Genomic DNA, 19,729 nt, shown 5'->3' with positions numbered 1-19,729 from the left:
AAGTGAAAAAGTTCAACCTCAGTGATGAATAAATGCATGTTGAAACAACAGAGAAATATGTTTTTTCCTTTACCAATGGTCATATATTTTTTAGAGGGCTTTTTCTTCATAATAATTGTCTACTGAGTTGTCATCCTGCCAGGGCCTGGTCATTGTTGAATAGATGGGAAGCAGTCACAGTTTAGATCCAGCAAGGGTGGGAGGGAGCCCTGGCCACTTCCTACCCCCTCGACCACGCCCATCAGTTCAGGGAAGCAACAGAGAATTGTACCCTCCTCTTGCTGAGTCACCTGTGCCATACTGTGTGGCCAGAAGCTGAAACAGGAAGAGGCAGGACCAGCCCCCGGTGTCGTCAGCAGCCCTCTCACTAGGGTAGCACTTGAGGGCGGCACATATCAGTGCTCATTTTACAGAGAATGGAAAGTCCATTTAGAATAATGAATGCATCCTTCGTGTGAATTTTAAACCAGGGCACTCACACTCAGCCTACCAATGTACCTGCTCTCAAAAGATACTTGTTGGCCAGCAAAGGATTGGCTAGTTCTCTTGTCTGTAGGAATAGGTCAGAACAGAGCTGGGTGTTACTGAGAGGAAACTGCTGGAAAATTCTTTTATTTTTTTAATCAATTTTTTTATTGGAGTATAGTTGATTTACAATGTTGTGTGAGTTTCGGCTGTACAGCAAAGTGAATTGGTTATACATATACATATATACACTCTTTTTTAGATTATTTTCCAATATAGGTCATTACAGAGTATTGAGTAGAGTTCCCTGTGTTATACAGTAGGTTCTTATTAGTTATTTTATATATAGTAGTGTGTACATGTCAATCCCAATCCCCCAATTTATCCACCCCCCTTGGTAACCATAAATTTGTTTTCTACATCTGTGACTCTGTTTCTGTCTTACAAATAAGTTCATTTGTGTCATTTTTTTAGATTCCGCATATAAGCGATATCATATGATATTTGTCTTTCTCTGTCTGACTTACTTCACTCAGTATGACCATCTCTAGGTCCATCCACGTCACTGCAAATGGCATTATTTTGTTCTTTTTAATGGCTAAGTAATATTCCATTATGTATACATACCACATCTTCTTTATCCATTCATCATTGATGGACATTTAGTTTGCTTCCATGTCCTGCATATTGTAAATAGTACAGCAATGAACATTAGGGGTGCATGTATCTCTTCGAATTATGGTTTTCTCTAGATATATGCTCAGGAGTGGGACAGATGGATCATATGGTAGCTCTATTTTTACGTTTTCAAGGAACCTCCACACTGTTCTCCCTAGTGGCTGTACCAATTTACATTCCCACCAATAGTGTAGGAGGGTTCCCTTTTCTCCACACCCTCTCCAGCATTTATTATTTGTAGATTTTTTGATGATGGCCATTCTGACTGGTGTGAGGTGATTCCTCATTGTAGTTCTGATTTGCATTTCTCTAATAATTAGTGATGTTGAGCATCTTTTCATGTGCTTTTTGGCTATCTGCATGTCTTCTTTTTTAAAATTTAATTAAATTAATTTATTTTTTATACAGCAGGTTCTTATTAGTTATCCATTTTATACATATTAGTGTATACATGTCAATCCCAATCTCCCAATTCATCCCACCACCACCACACACCCCCACCTTTCTCCCCTTGGTGTCCACATTTGTCCGCTACATCTGTGTCTCTATTTCTGCCTTGCAAACCGATCCATCTGTACCATTTTTCTGCATTCTACATGTATGCATTAAGGTACGATATTTGTTTTTCTCTTTCTGACTTACTTCACTCTGTATGACAGTCTCTACATCCATCCACGTCTCTACAAATGACCCAATTTCTTTCCTTTAATGGCTGAGTAATGTTCCATTGTATATATGTACCACATCTTTATCCATTCGTCTGTCGATGGGCATCTAGGTTGCTTCCATGATCTGGCTATTGCACATAGTGCTGCAGTGAACATTGGGGTGCATGTGACTTTTTGAATTATGGTTTTCTCTGGGTATATGCCCAGTAGTGAGATTGCTGGGTCATATGGTAATTCTATTTTTAGTTTTTATAAGGAACTTCCATACTGTTCTCCATAGTGGCTGTATCAATTTACATTCCCACCAACAGTACAAAGGATTCCCTTTTCTCCACACCCTCTACAGCATTTGTTGTTTGTAGATTTTCTGATGATGCCCATTCTAACTGGTGTGAGATGATACCTCATTGTAGTTTTGATTTGCATTTCTCTATTAATTAGTGATGTTGAGTAGCTTTTCATGTGCCTCTTGGCCATCTGTATGTCTTCTTTGGAGAAATGTCTATTTAGGTCTTCTGCCCATTTTTGGATTAGGTTGTTTGTTTTTTTAATATTGAGCTTCATGAGCTGTTTATATATTTTGGAGATTAATCCTTTGTCCGTTGATGCATTTGCAAATATTTGCTCCCATTCTGAGGGTTGTCTTTTCATCTTATTTATAGTTTCCTTTGCTGTGCAAAAGCTTTTAAGTTTCATTAGGTCCCATTTGTTTATTTTTGTTTTTATTTCCATTAGTCTAGGAGGTGGGTCAAAAAAGATTTTGCTGGGATTTATGTCAAAGGGTGTTCTTCCTATGTTTTCCTCTAAGAGTTTTATAGTGTCTGGTCTTATTACCCTTAGGTCTTTAATCCATTTTGAGTTAATTTCTGTGTGTAGTGTTAGGTAGTGTTTTAATTTCATTCTTTTATATGTAGCTGCCCAGTTTTCCCAGCACCACTTATTGAAGAGACTGTCTTTTCTCCATTGTATATCCTTCCCTCCTTTGTCATAGATTAGTTGACCATAGGTGTGTGGGTTTATCTGTGGGCTTTCTATCCTGTTCCATTGATCTATATTTCTGTCTTTGTGACAATACCATATTGTCTTGATTATTGTAGCTTTGTAATATAGTCTGAAGTCAGGGAGTCTGACTCCTCCAGCTCCATTTTTTCCCCCCAAAATTGCTTTGGCTGTTCAGGACCTTTTGTGTCTCCATACAAATTTTAAGATTGTTTTGTCCTAGTTCTGTGAAAAATGCCATTGGTAATTTGATAGGGATTGCATTGAATATGTAGGTTGCTTTGGGTAGTATAGTCGTTTTCGTAATATTGATTTTTCCAATCCAAGAACATGGTATATCTCTCCATCTGCTTGTGTCATCTCTGATTTCTTTCATCAGTGTCTTACAGTTTTCTGAGTACAGTTCTTTTACCTCCTTAGGTAGGTTTATTCCTAGGTATTTTATTCTTTTTGTTGCAATTGTGAATGGGATTGCTTCCTTAATTTCTCTTTCTGATCTTTCATTGTTAGTGTATAGGAATGCAAGAGATTTCTGTGCATTAATTCTGTGTCCTGCAACTTTATGAAATTCATTGATTAGCTCTAGTAGTTTTCTGGTGGCATCTTTAGGATTATCTATGTATAGTATCATGTCATCTGCAAACAGTGACAGTTTTACTTTTTCTTTTCCAATTTGTATTCCTTTTATTTCTTTTTCTTCTCTGATTGCCATGGCTAGGACTTCTGAAACTATGTTGAATATAGTGGCAAGAGTGGACATCCTTGTCTTGTTCCTGATATTAGAGGAAATGCTTTCAGTTTTCACCATCGAGAATGATGTTTGCTGTGGGTTTGTCATATATGGCCTTTACTATGTTGAGGTAGGTTCCCTCTATGCCCACTTTCTGGAGAGCTTTTATCATAAATGGGTGTTGAATATTGTTAAAAGCTTTTTCTGCATCTATTGAGATGATCATATGGTTTTTATTCTTCAATTTGTTGCTATTGATAGATTTGCATATATTGAAGAATCCTTGCCTCCATGGGATAAATGCCACTTGATCATGGTGTATGATCCTTTTAATGTGTTGTTGGATTCTGTTTGCTAGTATTTTGTTGAGGATTTTTGCATCAGTGATATTGGTTTGTAATTTTCTTTTTCTGTAGTATCTTTGTCTGGTTTTGGTATCAGGGTGATGATGGCCTCATAGTATGAGTTTTGGAGTGTTCCTTCCTCTGCAGTTTTTTGGAAGCGTTTGAGAAGGATGGGTTAGAGATTTAGCTCTTCTCTAAATGTTTGATAGAATTCACTTGTGAAACCATCTGGTCCTGGACTTTTGTTTGTTGGAAGATTTTTAATCACAGTTTCATTTTCATTGCTTGTGATTGTCTGTTCATATTTTCTATTTCTTCCTGTTTCTTCAGTCGTGGAAGGTTATACCTTTCTAAGAATTTGTCCATTTCTTCCAGGTTGTCCATTTTATTGACATAGAGTTGCTTGTAGTAGTCTCTTATGATACTTTGTATTTCTGTGGTGTCCATTGTAACTTCTCCTCTTTCATTTCTAATTTTACTGATTTGAGTCCTCTCCCTCTTTTTCTTGATGAGTCTGGCTAAAGGTTTATCAGTCTTGTTTATCTCCTTAAAGAACCAGCTTCTGGCTTTATTGATCTTTGCTATTGTTTTTTTTTGTTTCTATTTCATTTATTTCTGCTCTGATCTTTATGATTTCTTCCCTTCTACTAACTTTGGGTTTTGTTTGTTCTTCTTTCTCTAGTTCCTTTAGGTGTAAGGTTAGATTATTTCTTTGTGATTTTTCTTGTTTCTTGAGGTAGGATTATATTGCTGTAACCTTCCCTCTTAGAACTGCCTTTGCTGCATCCCATAGGTTTTGAATTGTCATGTTTTCGTTGTCATTTGTCTCTAGGTATTTTTTGATTTCCTCTGATTTCTGCAGTGATCTCTTGGTTATTTAATAATGTATTGTTTAGCCTCCATGTGTTTGTGTTTTTTACAGTTTTTTTTTCCCTGTAATTGATTTCTTATCTCATAGCGTTGTGGTCGGAAGAGATGCTTGATATGATTTCGATTTTCTTAAATTTACTGAGGCTTGATATGTGCCCCAAGATGTGATCTGTCCTGGAGAACGTGCCGTGTGCACTTGAGAAGAAAGTGTAACCTGCTGTTTTCAGATGGAATGTCCTATAAATATCGATTAAATCTATCTGGTCTATTGTGTCATTTAAAGCTTGTGTTTCCTTATTAATTTTCCATCTGTATGATCTGTCCATTGGTGTAAGTGAGGTATTAAAGTCCCCCACTACTACTGCATTACTGTTGTTTCCCTCTTTTATTGCTGTTAGCATTTCCCTTATGTATGGAGGTGCTCCTATGTTGGGTGCATAAATATTTACAGTTGTTATATCTTCTTCTTGGATTGATCCCTTGATCATTATGTAGTGTCCTTCCTTGTCTCTGGCAACATTCTTTATTTTAAAGTCTATTTTATATGATATGAGTATTGCTATTCCACCTTTCTTTTCATTTCCATTTGCATGGAATATCTTTTTCCATCTCCTCACTTTCAGTCTGTATGTGTCCCTAGGCCTGAAGTTGGTCTCTTGTAGACAGCGTATATGGGTCTTGTTTTTGTATCCATTCAGCAAGCTTGTTTCTTTTGGTTGGAGCATTTAATCCATTCACATTTAAGGTAATTATCGATATGTATGTTCCTATTACCATTTTCTTAATTGTTTTGGGTTTGTTTTTGTAGGTCCTTTTATTCTCTTGTGTTTCCTGCCTAGAGAAGTTCCTTTAGCATTTGTTGTAGAGCTGGTTTGGTGGTGCTGGATTCTCTTAGCTTTTACTTGTTTGTAAAGGTTTTGATTTCTCTGTCGAATCTGAATGAGATCCTTGCCGGGTAGAGTAATCTTGGTTGAGGTTCTTCCCTTTCATGACTTTAAATATATAGTGCCACTCCCTTCTGGCTTTTAGAGTTTCTGCTGAGAAATCAGCTGTTAACCTTATGGGAGTTCCCTTGTATGTTATTTGTCGTTTTTCCCTTGTGGCTTGTAATAATTTTTCTTTGTGTTTAACTTTTGTCAGTTTGATTACTATGTGTCTCAGCATGTTTCTCCTTGGATTTATCCTGCCTGGGACTGTCTATACTTCCTGGACTTGGGTGGCTCTTTCCTTTCCCACGTTAAGGAAGTTCTCAACTATAATCTCTTCAAATATTTTCACAGGTCCTTTCTCTCTCTTTTCTCCTTCTGGGACCCCTATAAAGTGAATGTTGTTGCATTTAATGTTGCCCCAGAAGTCTCTTAGGCTGTGTTCATTTCTTTTCATTCTTATTTCTTTACTCTGTTCCGTGGCAGTGAATTCCACCATTCTGTCTTCCAGGTCAGTTATCTGTTCTTTCACCTCGGTTATTCTGCTATTGATTCCTTCTAGTGCATTTTTCATTTCAGTTATTGTATTATTCTTCTCTGCTTGTTCTTTAATTCTTCTAGGTCTTTGTTAAACTTTTCTTGCATCTTCTCAATCTTAGCCTCCATTCTTTTTCTGAGGTCCTGGATCATCTTCAGTATCATTATTCTGAATTCTTTTTCTGGAAGGTTGCCTATCTCCAGTTCATTTAGTTGTTTTTCTGGGGTTTTACCTTGTTCCTTTATCTGGTACATAGTCCTCTCCCTTTTCTTTTTGTCTGTTTTTCTGTGAATGCGGTTTTCATTCCACTGGCTGCAGGATTGTAGGTCTTGCTTCTGCTGTCTGCCCTCTGGTAGATGAGTCTATCTGAAGAGGATTGTGCAAGCTTCCTGATGAGAGGGACTCATCGTTGGTAGAGCTGAGTGTTGCTCTGGTGGGCAGAGTTCAGAAAAACTTTAATCCTCTTGTCCGCTGATGGGTGGGGCTGAGTTCCCTCCCTGTTGGTTGTTTGGCCTGAGGCACCCCAGCACTGTAGCCTACAGGCTCTTTGGTGGAGCTGATGGTGGACTCCAGGAGGGCTTGTGCCAAGGAGTACTTCCCAGAACTTCTGCTGCCAGTGTCCTTGTCCCCACAGTGAGCCAGAGCCACCCCCCCCACCTCTGCAGGAGACCCTCCAACACCAGCAGGTAGGTCTGGTTCAGTCTCCTATGGGGTCACTGCTCCTTCCTCTGGGTACCGATGCGCACACTACTTTGTGTGTGCCCTCCAAGAGTGGAGTCTCTGTTTCCCCCCGTCCTGTCGAAGTCCTGCAGTCAAATCCCGCTAGCCTTCAAAGTCTGATTCCCTAGGAATTTCTCCTCCCATTGCCGGACCCCCAGATTGGAAAGTCTGACGTGGGGCTCAGAACCTTCACTCCAGTGGGTGGACTTCTGGGGTATAAGTGTTCTCCAGTTTGTGAGTCACCCACCCAGCGGTTATGGGATTTGATTTTATTGTGATTGTGCGCCTCATACTGTCTCATTGTGGCTTCTCCTTTGTCTTTGGATGCGGAGTATCTTTTTTTGGTGAGTTCCAGTGTCTTCCTGTTGATGTTTGTTCAGCAGTTAGTTGTGATTCCAGTGCTCTCGCAAGAGGGAGTGAACACACGTCCTTCTACTCTGCCATCTTGCATGTGGGATCTTCCCGAACCGGGGCACGAACCCGTATCCCCTGCATCGGCAGGCGGACTCCCAACCACTGCGCCACCAGGGAAGCCCTACTCTGCCATCTTGAACCAATCCTGGAAAATTCTTAAGCTGAACAGTTTTCTTTACTTTTTTGACTTTATCTGTGTGAGGTGAAGCAAAGACTTAAAGACAGGTAAGCACCTTGATCAGTTTCAACAAACTGAGAACAAAAGTATTTCTAATCAAAATTGTTAAACACCATCCTAGCTCATTCTAGAAGCCTAGTCAATATTTGTCAAATCACATAGAGCTAAAACTTCTCTGAGCTCAGGAATCCAATCCTATGTCATGATCATTTGGGGTGTCCTGTTTGACTATTTAAATTAGGGCCCCCCGAATTCAGTGGGCAAAGTTAATAACTAGAAAATTCAAGTCATAAAAATCGTATCGGCACCTGCCTCCTGATAGCCACACTTTCCTTCCCCTTGGTCATTATGACTTAGGCAGGTGTTCCCTAACTTAGCAACCTCCATCCTCACTCTCCTTCAAGTCCAAGACTCCGTCTCTTGCCCTGTTCCTCCCCACCATCCGGCCCAAGCCACAGTCTCCCTACAATTGAGTTCCCAGCAGGTGGAGAAGTGGAGAAGGGGAAGTTCCTGAAGCAGGGGCAGGAGGCAGAGGATATGGCCATGGTATTGTATTGTGGAATTCTGAATATATTTTCTCATAAACACACATGGGGTTTAGGTCTATAAGCTCTTCCCCGAGTGAAAACTTAGAGCATTTTTCTCATACAGAAAGTGAAGTGTTTCTAAATGGTGGTATGAGGGTCAAGCACATTGTGAGTTCATAAGTGTTGCAGAACCAGCCTTCAGAAACTCACCGAGTCTGTAGAAAAGGCATTCAAGTTCCAGTAATCAGCCTGCACTCATACTCTTGGTGTGCAGCTGCATTCCTGCTGGGATTTAGTGCTCCCTTGGTTAGCATGGCAGGTACACATTTCGAGTAGAGCAGGAAGTGTCAGGCTTCCGTGATGACAGTTTCTATTCTAGTCCCTTAGTTCTCTGTTCTGATCTTAATTTAGCTTTTCAAGGAAGGTTTCCTGCCGGGAAGATAATGAGCAAAATGCTTTAGATGAGGATTCTGGTTGACTTGCCAGTTCCTTTTCATTAAAAATAAGTAAGTTGGAATTCTGGCTTATAAATGAGGCTCATGTGGCTTTGGTTCTGTGCATCAACCTGTAAGGAGCCAGACGTGTCTGGGTGAGCTAAAGGTCAGTCACCCGTCAGAACCTCCATGATGAGAACCATGCCTCGGGACCCCTGCCTGGTATTGTCGTGATCCCAAGGTCATGTGAACTTTTACTTTGTTTGGTAATAATTCATTAAATTGGTACATGTCTGCATATGAGGACATAGCAGTAAATTAGACAAATAAGGCCCCTATCACTTGCCATTTTAGATTTGGGGGTGGGGTGCAGGAAACAAAAGGGGAAATAAACAAATTTGGATGCCAGTAAGTGCTATAAAAGGAACAAAATAGGATGATGGGCTGGAGAGAAGCTTCGGATGGAAGGAAGGGTATGAATTAGGGCAGCCCGTCTGAGGTGGTAATGTTTGAGCTGAGACATAAATCATGAGATTTGCGGGCAAGCAGAGGTTTGAGAGTAGGGTCTTCTCAGGAGAGGGAACAGCAAATGCAGAGGACAATGAGGTCGGACATAGCTGGACATATGAAGGGTCAGAAGGGTGGTCAGTGTAGTCACAGCACAGGTGGCAAGATGGAGCTCTCAGGGCATGAGTTTCCAGAACTTATAGGACTCAGGAAGGAATGTGAATTTTATTCCGAGTGTTTCCTGACCAGAGTGATTGTTTGTTTATCGTATGATGTGGCTGGAGCATAGATCCTTGAACTTGGCTGTCTGGGTTCACTTCCTGGCTTCACAGTTTTTTGGACATGGGTGAGTTTCCTAACTTCTCTGTGCCTCAGTTTCTTCATCTACTGAGTGGGGAAAAACATCCTAGGGCTGTTGTGAAGTTTAAACAGGTGAAATTTATAAAAGATTAGAATGCGGTTTGGTGCATAGCACTTGCTTAACTAGTGTTCACCACTGTAATCTAGAAATGTTTATTAGTTATGGAATCTGTGCTCAACATTGCATTTTGCCCTATGAATAGTTCTCATTTATCCATTCTTCTCCAGTCTTCACACACTCCATTCTCAGGCGGAGAATTCTTCCAAACTGAATTAGATTTACTCTGCGTAGAATCCTATGATGCCTTTCAACTGTACTCAAATAAAATCCAAGCACTGTCTTAGCGGGCCCAGCATGCTCTAGGCCTCATCTCCCCTCTATACTTCTGCTCATACCTCCGTCCATCCCATTCCTCACTCCATCTTAGCCATACTGACCCTTTCTGCTCTAGAACACGCTAAGCTCTCTACTGCCTTATGGCATTTGTGTTCACGTTCTCTTGATGGAAAACCTTGCTGTAGACTTTTGTTCTTATCAAATGTATCCTCTCCTTTAAGATTGGAGGAGGGGGAGCCTGTAGGTGATGAGGCTACAAAGAAGGGTTCAGCTAGAAAGTAGAGTTTTTAGAAAACAGAAGGAAGCAAAATCAAAGCACAAAATACCCAACTGGAGTTGTTGAATGTGGGCGATTAAAAAAAAAGACCATGCCCAAGATGTCGCCCAGCCACGTGACTTAAGGAGTGGTGGTGAATGGTGCTGGCTCTGGAAAGACATGTAGGATGGAAAATGTCTTGTTTTCTAATTGGGGGATGGAGGGAAACATTTGGTTTTGAAACATTTGGTTGAGTTTGAGGTGACGACGGTGACAAGACATTGAAATTAGTGTCCAGCAGATACTGTAATACAGACTGCGCTTGGATGAATTGGCCAGATGGAAAAATATTGATTTGGGCAACATCAGTTTAAAAATTAATGAGTTCTCTCAGGGACAGTAAGAGTAGGGAGGGAAGATCAGTTCCAAGAGCTGAGACTTGGGAGGTGTTCAAGTCCCCCCAGGAGGAAGGGAGGCAGGGGAAAGGAGTATGAGTGGAGAAGCGAGCCCTGGTTGAAGAAGTGGGATAGGGAGGGTGGGAGGGAGGGAGACGCAAAAGGGAAGAGATATGGGAACATATGTATATGTATAACTGATTCACTTTGTTATAAAGCAGAAACTAACACACCATTGTAAAGCAGTTATACTCCAATAAAGATGTAAAAAAAAAAAAAAAGAAAGAAAACCAGAGTCACTAAGTGCTGCTGAGTTGGGAGTATATTTCAGCAGGAGGTGGCCGATGATGACAGTGGGGCAACGAGGATATTAGTGCCCTTAGATGGCACGGGGTCTTTAGCATAGATACTAAATGGCTGCTCTCTCATTGTTGTTTAATTCCATCTAGTAGGTTTACAGTAGTGAATGGGATAAACAAGTTTCTATTTTTGTCCTTTTGCTGTTCACTTCCAACATTTGCTCCTGGGCTAAGATTTTAATAATTGGTTCCATTTTTCCCTTACCTTATTTCTTGCAAAGTCAATTTTGGAAAATTCTGACCCCTGTCCTCCACCCCCAGAAATATTACAGATGAATTCCTGCAGCACGTCTTTGTCCCTGTGATGAAGGACAAAGTGAATGACTGCATTTGAAATGCAAAGGCCTTGGGTTTTGTCATTAATTCTGCCATTTGTTATTGGGAAACATTAGAAATAACCTATATAACTTCGTAGTTCGGTTTCACCATTCATAAAATAGGACTTGCATTAGCTTCCACTGACCAGCAAAGGAATATAAAAATGTAAGTTAATGTTGTAAGTGACCTTGCTTCCCACAGTTAGAAGACACTTGAGACAAGAAAAATTATTTTTATGTGTAGTAGAGACAACTTGTGCTTGGAATATTAATCCATTTGAAACATTTATGGGAAGAAATAACTAGCTTCTTTGAATTTTGAAATGACGTATAAAATATCGTTTGAAAATTGTAATTGTTCCATAGTACTTGATTGCTCTCATTTCCAAATGGGCTGTGTCCTCAGAAATGCCCAGGGCTGTGTATCTGTGATGCCAGGAAAGCTGGTAAGAAAGTAAAACGTCATAAATCAGTTGATTTGTCATCATGAGTCCAAATGATTGATTTTTAAAATTTTTTATCCATCATAAAAGTAATATGTCTGATTATAGAAAAATCAGAGTTACACGCAAATATAAAGAAGAAACACAATGAATTCATAGCCCTAACGCTCAGAAAAAAACCTGCAAGAGCATTTTGGTGTCTTCATTTCCAAAGACTGATTAAAAAAAACAAAAACAAAAACTGATCTAAATGGCAGCCACCTATGCTTTGCGTCCACGATGTCACTTGGTTCTCTTGCCAGCCCTCTGCGGTGGACACTGGTTGGTGGCCTTCCTGGACATGTAAAGAATTTGCGTATCAAGGAGGGCAGGAGACTGGCCCAAGGGCATCCATGTAGCCTGTGGGGGGATGCACAGTGCCTCTTCTGACTCAAAATACCGCAGCTTCTTCCCTTATATGAGGCTGTGTCTTGATAAATCAGCCTTCCGGTGTAGATAATTACAATCTTAAGGTCTGAGCAAATCTGGTTCTGTTTCAACATACTTTTATCAAAGTAGTTATGTGACTGTCACTTGGTGTCACCTTCCTAAACCAACTTTTAATTTCTGTACCATTTCAGAGCCTCGTAGCCAATAACCAAAAAAAAAATCCAGTTTTTATAGCAACTTGTTTCTATGTTCCGTAGACTTCCCTGGAGGTACTTAGAGGGGCCTTTCTACTGCCTAAGGCTCAACTACTTTTACATAACCTCTGCCTTCTTATACTCTAGGAAACCTTGTCAATTGCTTTATGCTTTTCACTTGACGGCAGTCACCGCATCTTTCCTCCATCTGAACAAATAACAATGTTAGAAGAGAGATGAAGGGTAAAGACTCCAGTTCGCTGGTATTTGGAGCCATGAGCGATAACAGCCATTCATCTCTGAGCCTTTTGATACTGAATTGCTCTAGAATGACATTCTTCTTGCAAGATGTAGATTAGATCTTTAACTGATTATTAATAGACTTTATTTTAAAGGATAGTTTTATATTTACAGGAAAATGGAGAAGACAATAGAGTTCCCCTACACCCCATAACCAGTTTCCCCTGTTATTAACATCTTACCTGAGTATTATACAATTGTTACAATTAATGAACCGATATTGACATAATATTTTAAACTACAGTTCATACTTTATTCCAGTCTCCTTACTTTTTACCCAATGTCCTTTTTCTGTTCCTCAGTCCCAGGCAGGATTCCACAATATGTTTAGTCATTATGTCTCCTTAGGCTCCTCTTGGCTGTGACAATTTCGATGACATTGATAGTTTTGAGGTGTGCTGGTCAAATCTATTGTAGGATGCACTGTATTGGCATTTGTCTCAAGATTAGATTGGGGTTATGGTTTTTAGGGATTAAGATCACAGAGGTAAAGCGTCATTTTCATCATATCCTATGAAGAGTACATCCCAACAACAGGACTACGGTTGTTGACGTTGACCTCTATCATCTGGGTGACATAGTGTTTTTCAGGTTTTTCCACTGTAGACTTACTCTTTTTTAGATTAACTTTTGCCATGGTTCTTTTTAAACATCCTCGAGCTATACCATTTAAAAATCACATCCCCCAGGCTTCCCTGGTGGCACAGTGGTTAAGAATCCGCCTGCCACTGCAGGGGACATGGGTTCGAGCCCTGGTCTGGGAAGATCTCACATGCCGCGGAGCACCTAAGCCGGTGTGCCACAACTACTGAGCCTGCGCTCTAGAGCCCATGAGCCACAACTACTGAGCCCACGTGCCACAGCTACTGAAGCCCGTGTGCCTAGAGCCCACGCTCCACAACAAGAGAAGCCACTGCAATGAGAAGCCCGTGCACCGCAATGAAGAGTAGCCACCTCTTGCCACAACTAGAGAAAACTCGTGCACAGCAACGAAGACCCAACGCAGCCAAAAATAAAGAAAAAAATTAAATTAAATTAAAATTTTAAAAAATTAAAAATAAAAATCACATCCCTATTTATCACCCATGGAGTCTGCAGATGAGATGAGAGATTGACGTTGTTATTTGGAAAAGACTATAGATAGGAATCTGAACCAAGGAGATATATTTGTCCTTTATGGGAATGTTGCCACCATATTTCTCTGAACGAAGATGCTGCTCAGTCAATTTTATAAGATTTTCTTTAGCTCTCAGATATTTGGAGCTAATAAAAGTGCTTTATGCATTACCAGGGCCTTGTCCCCAGATTCTTTTGCAGTTCATAATGGTTGCCTCAATTTTTTTCCCCCAGCTAGATTTTCTAAGGAATATTTATCTTTTTTTAAATTAATTAATTAATTAATTTATTTTTGGCTGCATTGGGTCTTTGTTGCTGCGCACGGGCTTTCCTCTAGTTGCGGTGAGCGGGGGCTACTCTTCGTTGCAGCGCGTGGGCTTCTCATTGCGGTGGCTTCTCTTGTTGGGGAGCACGGGCTCTAGGCATGCGGGCTTCACTAGTTGTGGCACGGGGGCTCAGTAGTTGTGGCTTGTGGGCTCTAGAGTGCAGGCTCAGTAGTTGTGGCGCATGGGCTTAGTTGCTCCACGGCACGTGGGATCTTCCCTGACCAGGGCACAAACCCATGTCCCCTGCATTGGCAGGTGGATTCTTTTTTTTTTTTTTTTTTTTTTTTTTTTTGTGGTACACGGGCCTCTCACCGCTGTGGCCTCCCCCGTTGCGGAGCACAGGCTCCGGACGCGCAGGCCCAGCGGCCATGGCACACGGGCCCAGCCGCTCCGCGGCATGTGGGATCCTCCCGGACCGGGGCACGAACCCGCGTCCCCTGCATCGGCAGGCGGACTCTCAACCACTGCGCCACCAGGGAAGCCCCTGCAGGTGGATTCTTAACCACTGTGCCACCAGGGAAGCCCAGGAATATTTATCTTAATCCTACTTTTGGTACCTCAGATTAATTCTCCTCTCTTAGGTTCATGTAGGGATTGATAGTGATTTCCCTTTAAAGCCAGAATTCCAGGCATGATGTTTTAAGTTTTGTCTTGACTAGTAATCTTATTCGAGGTTGTTACCCCAGTGGCCCATTGGGCAGCTTGAATGGATACCCACCAAGTAAGTACCTAAATGTCCACATTTTCTAATGATGGATATGAAGTTGTCATCTTCACACTATTAGCATGGTTTGGTTGGAGAACCACTGTCTAGGAGTCTGGAAACTTGGATTCTGACATTCTAGTCTGATCTTATGCGTTAAGCTTTTCAAAAGCCCTTTGACTACACTGACTTATTTGAGCTTCCTTGACCCTATGAGAATTAGTGGGGGAGAGAACATGGTCCCCATTTTGTAAAGGGCAGAACCTCAGATGCACACTTTGACTGAGGGCAATAGATCAAAGAGGAGTCAAGACCAGAGCCAAGTCTTGTGGCTCCAAGGTGTTCATTGTTCATGATCGCAGAACTCCGTGTCCATCTTCACCTCTGATGAGCTGAAGCCCTTAGGTGGGCATTAGGGTGGTCCAGACCTCCCTTAGTAAGCTAGGCCAAGGGGGCTTGGCCGGAGCAGAAACGAGGCAAGACTTCCATGGGCAGCTAGGCTCTGGGTGATTCACACGGAGGGGAGATCTGAAGTCACTTTTGGGGGTGTCTTCATTGCTGGCTTTTCTAAGACCTTAAAAGCCATGGCTGTAAAGATTCTTGCCTAAGGAACTGGGTCTGTAACTTCCCTTTTCACCAGGCATAATCAGGTCTGAAGATGACAAACTCAGACAAGCAAAGAAGGCACACACATCCCTCATGGGAAAGCAGAGCTGATTGTCACAGACGAGAATCGTGGTAGGAACCCAAATATTCTAATATGCTTTTTTTCCACCATGAGACTGAAGCAAACTGGCCATTTTATCAAAAGGACGAGTCATGTATCTGGTTACTCAACAGACAGAAAGCTGGAAGTTCCTCCTCCAGATAAGCTATTCACATTCACATTTTTTATTTAGTCAACTGAGTTTTGTTGATGCCCAAATATTTGGAAAAACAAAATGTGTACAAACTGTATATTTTCTAAGGTCATATTTTTTTCCCCTGGGTTTCCAGGGCTTGAATGTGTGGCCTGCTTTTATGGTTTGTCAACAAGATCACTCCATAAAATGCATTCTGATATCTCACAGCTGTGTATAATTTATTCTGTCTATCCATGCAGCACAAATAAAATTTTTATTTGCATCATCTAAAAGAAATACCAGTGTATAAATACATAAGCAAAGCTCATAAGAAACCATCTTCTGACTCCATATACTGCTGGGGGGATATTGTGCAACCATTAAAAAAGCCGAGAGATGGCTTCATTATCCATGTAGCTAGATCATAAATACTGTACTCAGCAAATAGCATAGTTATTCAATTTCTTTAAAAGGTTGCACAACATTCCCCAAGTGCTGGCAGAGTCTGCCTCTCAATTCTCTTTGGGATATTTAGAAAATAAAGCCTCTTAGAGGGGGAAAAAAAAATCAGCCCCGAAGGACTTCTTTTGATTAAGACGTTGGAATATGTAGGTGAAAAGGGAAATGTTCAGTGGTTGGAACATTTTGCCTTTAGGAGAGTGAGTAACTGTCTTTCTCTGCTCCTAGGAGTCTTGGAGGATAAAGGTCCAGGGGACTAAGAACGTTCTTTATATTTGGTTCATGCAGCTTCAGTTTGATTATCGAATAGGAAACCCCATGAAGGCGCCCTGCCCAGCTTCCCCCAAGTCAAGGATGTGGCCTTGCTGCCTCTCCTGGTTCCCCGACTGGCAGAGGCAACCAAGAGACCTGGATTTCATGGCCGCATCTCTTTCTGCTGAGACAGGCAGCTTCTGAATGAGTCCTATTAAATGTGAAGACATTTTCTCTAGGTCGCTGAGGCCTGGGTGATAATCTTCCATGCCTTCGAGCACTGCGGCCGGAATAGCCATGAAAACCGTGGCGTCTTCTGCGGCCGGGTGGTGGGTGATCCAGAACTCCGGTTTTAGGTTTAACGAGCCTTGGGCAATTGGATTTGCGATTAAGTACTCAATTTAACAACCTACTTGCATTGGAAACTTAGGCTAGCAGAACTGCCAGGAGTAGCTTATAATCAAATTGGTTTGTTTATGTAGAGGAAATCTGAAAATGTTTGCAGTCACTTTCTGAACAGTTTTACCTGACTTTTCAGAAGATTAACATGTCAGCCAGGGTAACTCTTGGCACGTGGCATGGTTTTCACTGGCTGAGGGGAAAGTTCAGACGGATCTGCCGTTTTCACCCCATAATTGTGGGTATTTCAAAGCCTTCTTAATCCAATTCAAACAACACACCAGCACTCTTTCAAGATAAGTTCAGTTAATTGCACTTAGTCCTGCTCTGCAGGAGCTGTGTAACTGGATCGGAACTCACATTGTTTCAGTAAATTCCAACATGGGAATCCCACTGAGGGTCCTGAGTAAGAGACCCGGGGCTTGGCAAAGCTTAGAGAGCAATGCCGATAAAACCAGTTGGTGTTCTTCACGCTTCCTGTGTATGACCTACCTCGGGCCTCCCCGCCCTTTGCCTCGTTTTATGGAAAAGGAACGCACTTGCTGACCATCTGCTGACGTGTTCTTTCCGTGGCTCTGGATGGGGCTGGAAGGTTCTCATCTTCACGTCTCATTTCTATGCTTCCCATCCCAACAAATAAAGGTCTTTCCTCCCTGTGCATCAGAAGTAGCCACCCCCCCACTCTACCACCACCTTGTTTTTCTCATTAAATTTTATTTCGAAATCATTTTAGATTTACAGAAGAGTTACAAGGACAGCATGTAGCCCTGTTGTTTCAGGGTCCTGGTTACTCTCTGAAATGGTCTTATTCATTCAGCCGTCTCTCTCCCAATATAATAATACAGGTCACGAGGGCAGCTTGATGTGTGTCCCTCTCTTAGATATACAGGATGGAGAGAACCAAGTGTGCTGGGACGAAGCTGTATTTAAGAGACGAGGGTCTCCACAGTGTAGGCAGAGGGGGCTGGCTCCAGGTGACAAGAGGGTGTCCTGGGCTGAAGCAGGAAGAATGGGCTTTTTGAATGGAAGACATCAGGTCTAGAGGGCCCATCATAAGGCGAGCACTTAATAGATAGTTGGTGAATGAGTGAGTGAGTGAATGAATGAACAAACAGATAAGTGGGCCAACGACTGGACCAGGACTGATGGCTAATACGTGGTCGGGTTGGTAGTGATGCTGGGGTGTGTCTTACTCCAAAACCCATGCTTGTAACGACTCTGCACCATCTTGGAGCACATTGAAGGGCATGAACTCAAGCCACTGGATGAAGTTCATTTATTCAAGGTCTCTGTGCCATCAGTGACTGCCCCCTCTGCAGCCAGGAAAGACTTCTGATGAATTCCATGCAGACAGCCATTCTTTCCTCCATCCTGCCCTCCACTGATGTCCACAGATGTCACCACCTGGAGCCAGCCCCCTCCGCTTGCACGGCTGGAACCCTCATCTCTCCAACACAGGTTCATCCCTGAAAACTCAGCTCATCCCAGCCCTGAGACCACAAGCCCTGCTCTCCTTGCTCCCCGGGCCCATGGTCCTCTCCCTCCCTCTAGTGCCCCATGTGGCCGACGGCCCCAGCTCATCCCCTCTGCCACTGGCCATAGTCCCAACTTTCGGTTCATCCTTGGTCCCTTGGCGCTCAACAACTGAGAGTTTTAAATGCTTCGTGACCAGCTTGAGAATTTTCCAGAGAGGCTGTGTCAGACAGTTAATACTCAAGTAGTAATCCTTTTGTAACCTGAATAGAACTGCAGACTTCCACACGGAGGATGATAAAATGGTGTGGATTTAAAAGTATTTGGGGACCTGTAAAATGTCTAGGATTAAAATTTCAATACCATTTGTGCCCAAAAATGCGAACTCTTTAGTAACTTGAAACTGTGGTATTGTGACTCAGGTCTGAAAATTATGAGTCCTGGTTGAAGAAATGGGAATAACATGTGAGGAATCGGCTCCCGTCCTTTACCTTGAGGGATAGACTGTGGTCGCACCGAATAGCAGGAGGGTGACCTCATAGGGGAGCTAGCCCGGAGAAATTACCGTATTTGTTAAGAAAGCAGTACACTCCCCGGAGGAGAAAAATGTTACCCTTTCCATTAGGATTGTTTATGGAAATGGGGCTACACTGGACCTGGGTCAGTATATTAGCTGGTTTGACAGTACCCCAGGAAACAAGATCACATAATAGTTGATAGAACGACTTGATTTTTTTTTTTTCCGTGAACCAGTCTAGTCAGTCTGAACTTGACAAATTAATTTTGTCTATAGAATCACTCCCATAAGTACATAAAATTAGCCTCCATGAGTACAGAGAGCAGAGTTGGCATTGTGTTGAACTGATTCGCTGGAACTTAAGTAAATGGATTTAGTCTTAATATAGCTAAAGCCCTGAGACTTTAACTAGAGCTGATCTTAGGCAAAGCATTAATTCATCATTTTAAAAGTCACGGCTCATGGGTTTTTGTTGCTCGTTGAAGGACAGAATTATATACTTTGACGATGCAAATCACCCAGCCCCATGCCACAGGGCTTGAAGGAAAAAATTAGCTCTTGTTTTCTTTGTTACAAGATTTTTTATGTTCGACTGACAGAGAATTAATCAGTTTTAACACTTGACTATGATTTAATAGATTATGGTGTTTCCCTGGCCTTATTCAACTTCCAGATATTTTCATTGAGTCATTGATGTCATACTTCTGATGCGAAACTCTTCCGGACTGGAATAAGCATGGGGATTTTCCTTTGTGTTGTAGGGGTGAACTTGGGAAGCAGATTCGTACCTTCCGTGCAACAGGCCGGCACGAGGGACGGGAGAGGAGCTTACGAAGTGGTCAGTGCCTCTCTTTTGAATGGAGACCCGTGGAACCCAGTGACAAACGCAGACACAAAGGTCAGTTTTTTTGGTTTTGTTTTTCTTCTTGGCTTTGCAATGACTGAAGTTTAAAAGTCACATTAACTGCATTAATATTCTCTTATTCAGGTTTTGTCTTTATTTTAATTCCAACTTTATCCTTCCTTATAAAGTGAAATCGTCATTATTAAGAAGGTGAAATACAGACTGGCTTTGATGTGACAGTTCTGATGAGTCTCTCAACACTGTGTCTGTGGAAGCTTACTTTTTCAAGCACACACCAGGGATAACATTTCCAGATATACAGCTTTCAGCTCATTTTACCTGAGTGCTGGATCTTTTTCTATATTCATGTCTATTTCATTAACATTTCAGTTTTATCGATCAATTACTGG

The 19,729-nt window shown here is 41.8% G+C and overlaps 1 protein-coding gene across 1 annotated transcript in view; it reads left to right on the top strand.

The window, feature by feature from the left end:
* Nucleotides 1-19,729, top strand: part of ADAM12 (ADAM metallopeptidase domain 12) — a 387,388-nt gene that overhangs the window by 41,933 nt on the left and 325,726 nt on the right. The window contains exon 2 of the mRNA XM_004265717.3: nucleotides 19,237-19,373. Coding sequence (XP_004265765.1) covers nucleotides 19,237-19,373 — 137 coding nt within the window. The remainder of the gene's footprint in view (nucleotides 1-19,236; nucleotides 19,374-19,729) is intronic.

The sequence above is a fragment of the Orcinus orca genome, chromosome 14 (genome assembly GCF_937001465.1).
Source record: "Orcinus orca chromosome 14, mOrcOrc1.1, whole genome shotgun sequence".
Lineage (NCBI taxonomy): Eukaryota > Metazoa > Chordata > Mammalia > Artiodactyla > Delphinidae > Orcinus > Orcinus orca.
Note: the sequence above shows the minus strand (reverse complement) of the source record. Positions and strands in the feature narration are given on the sequence as shown.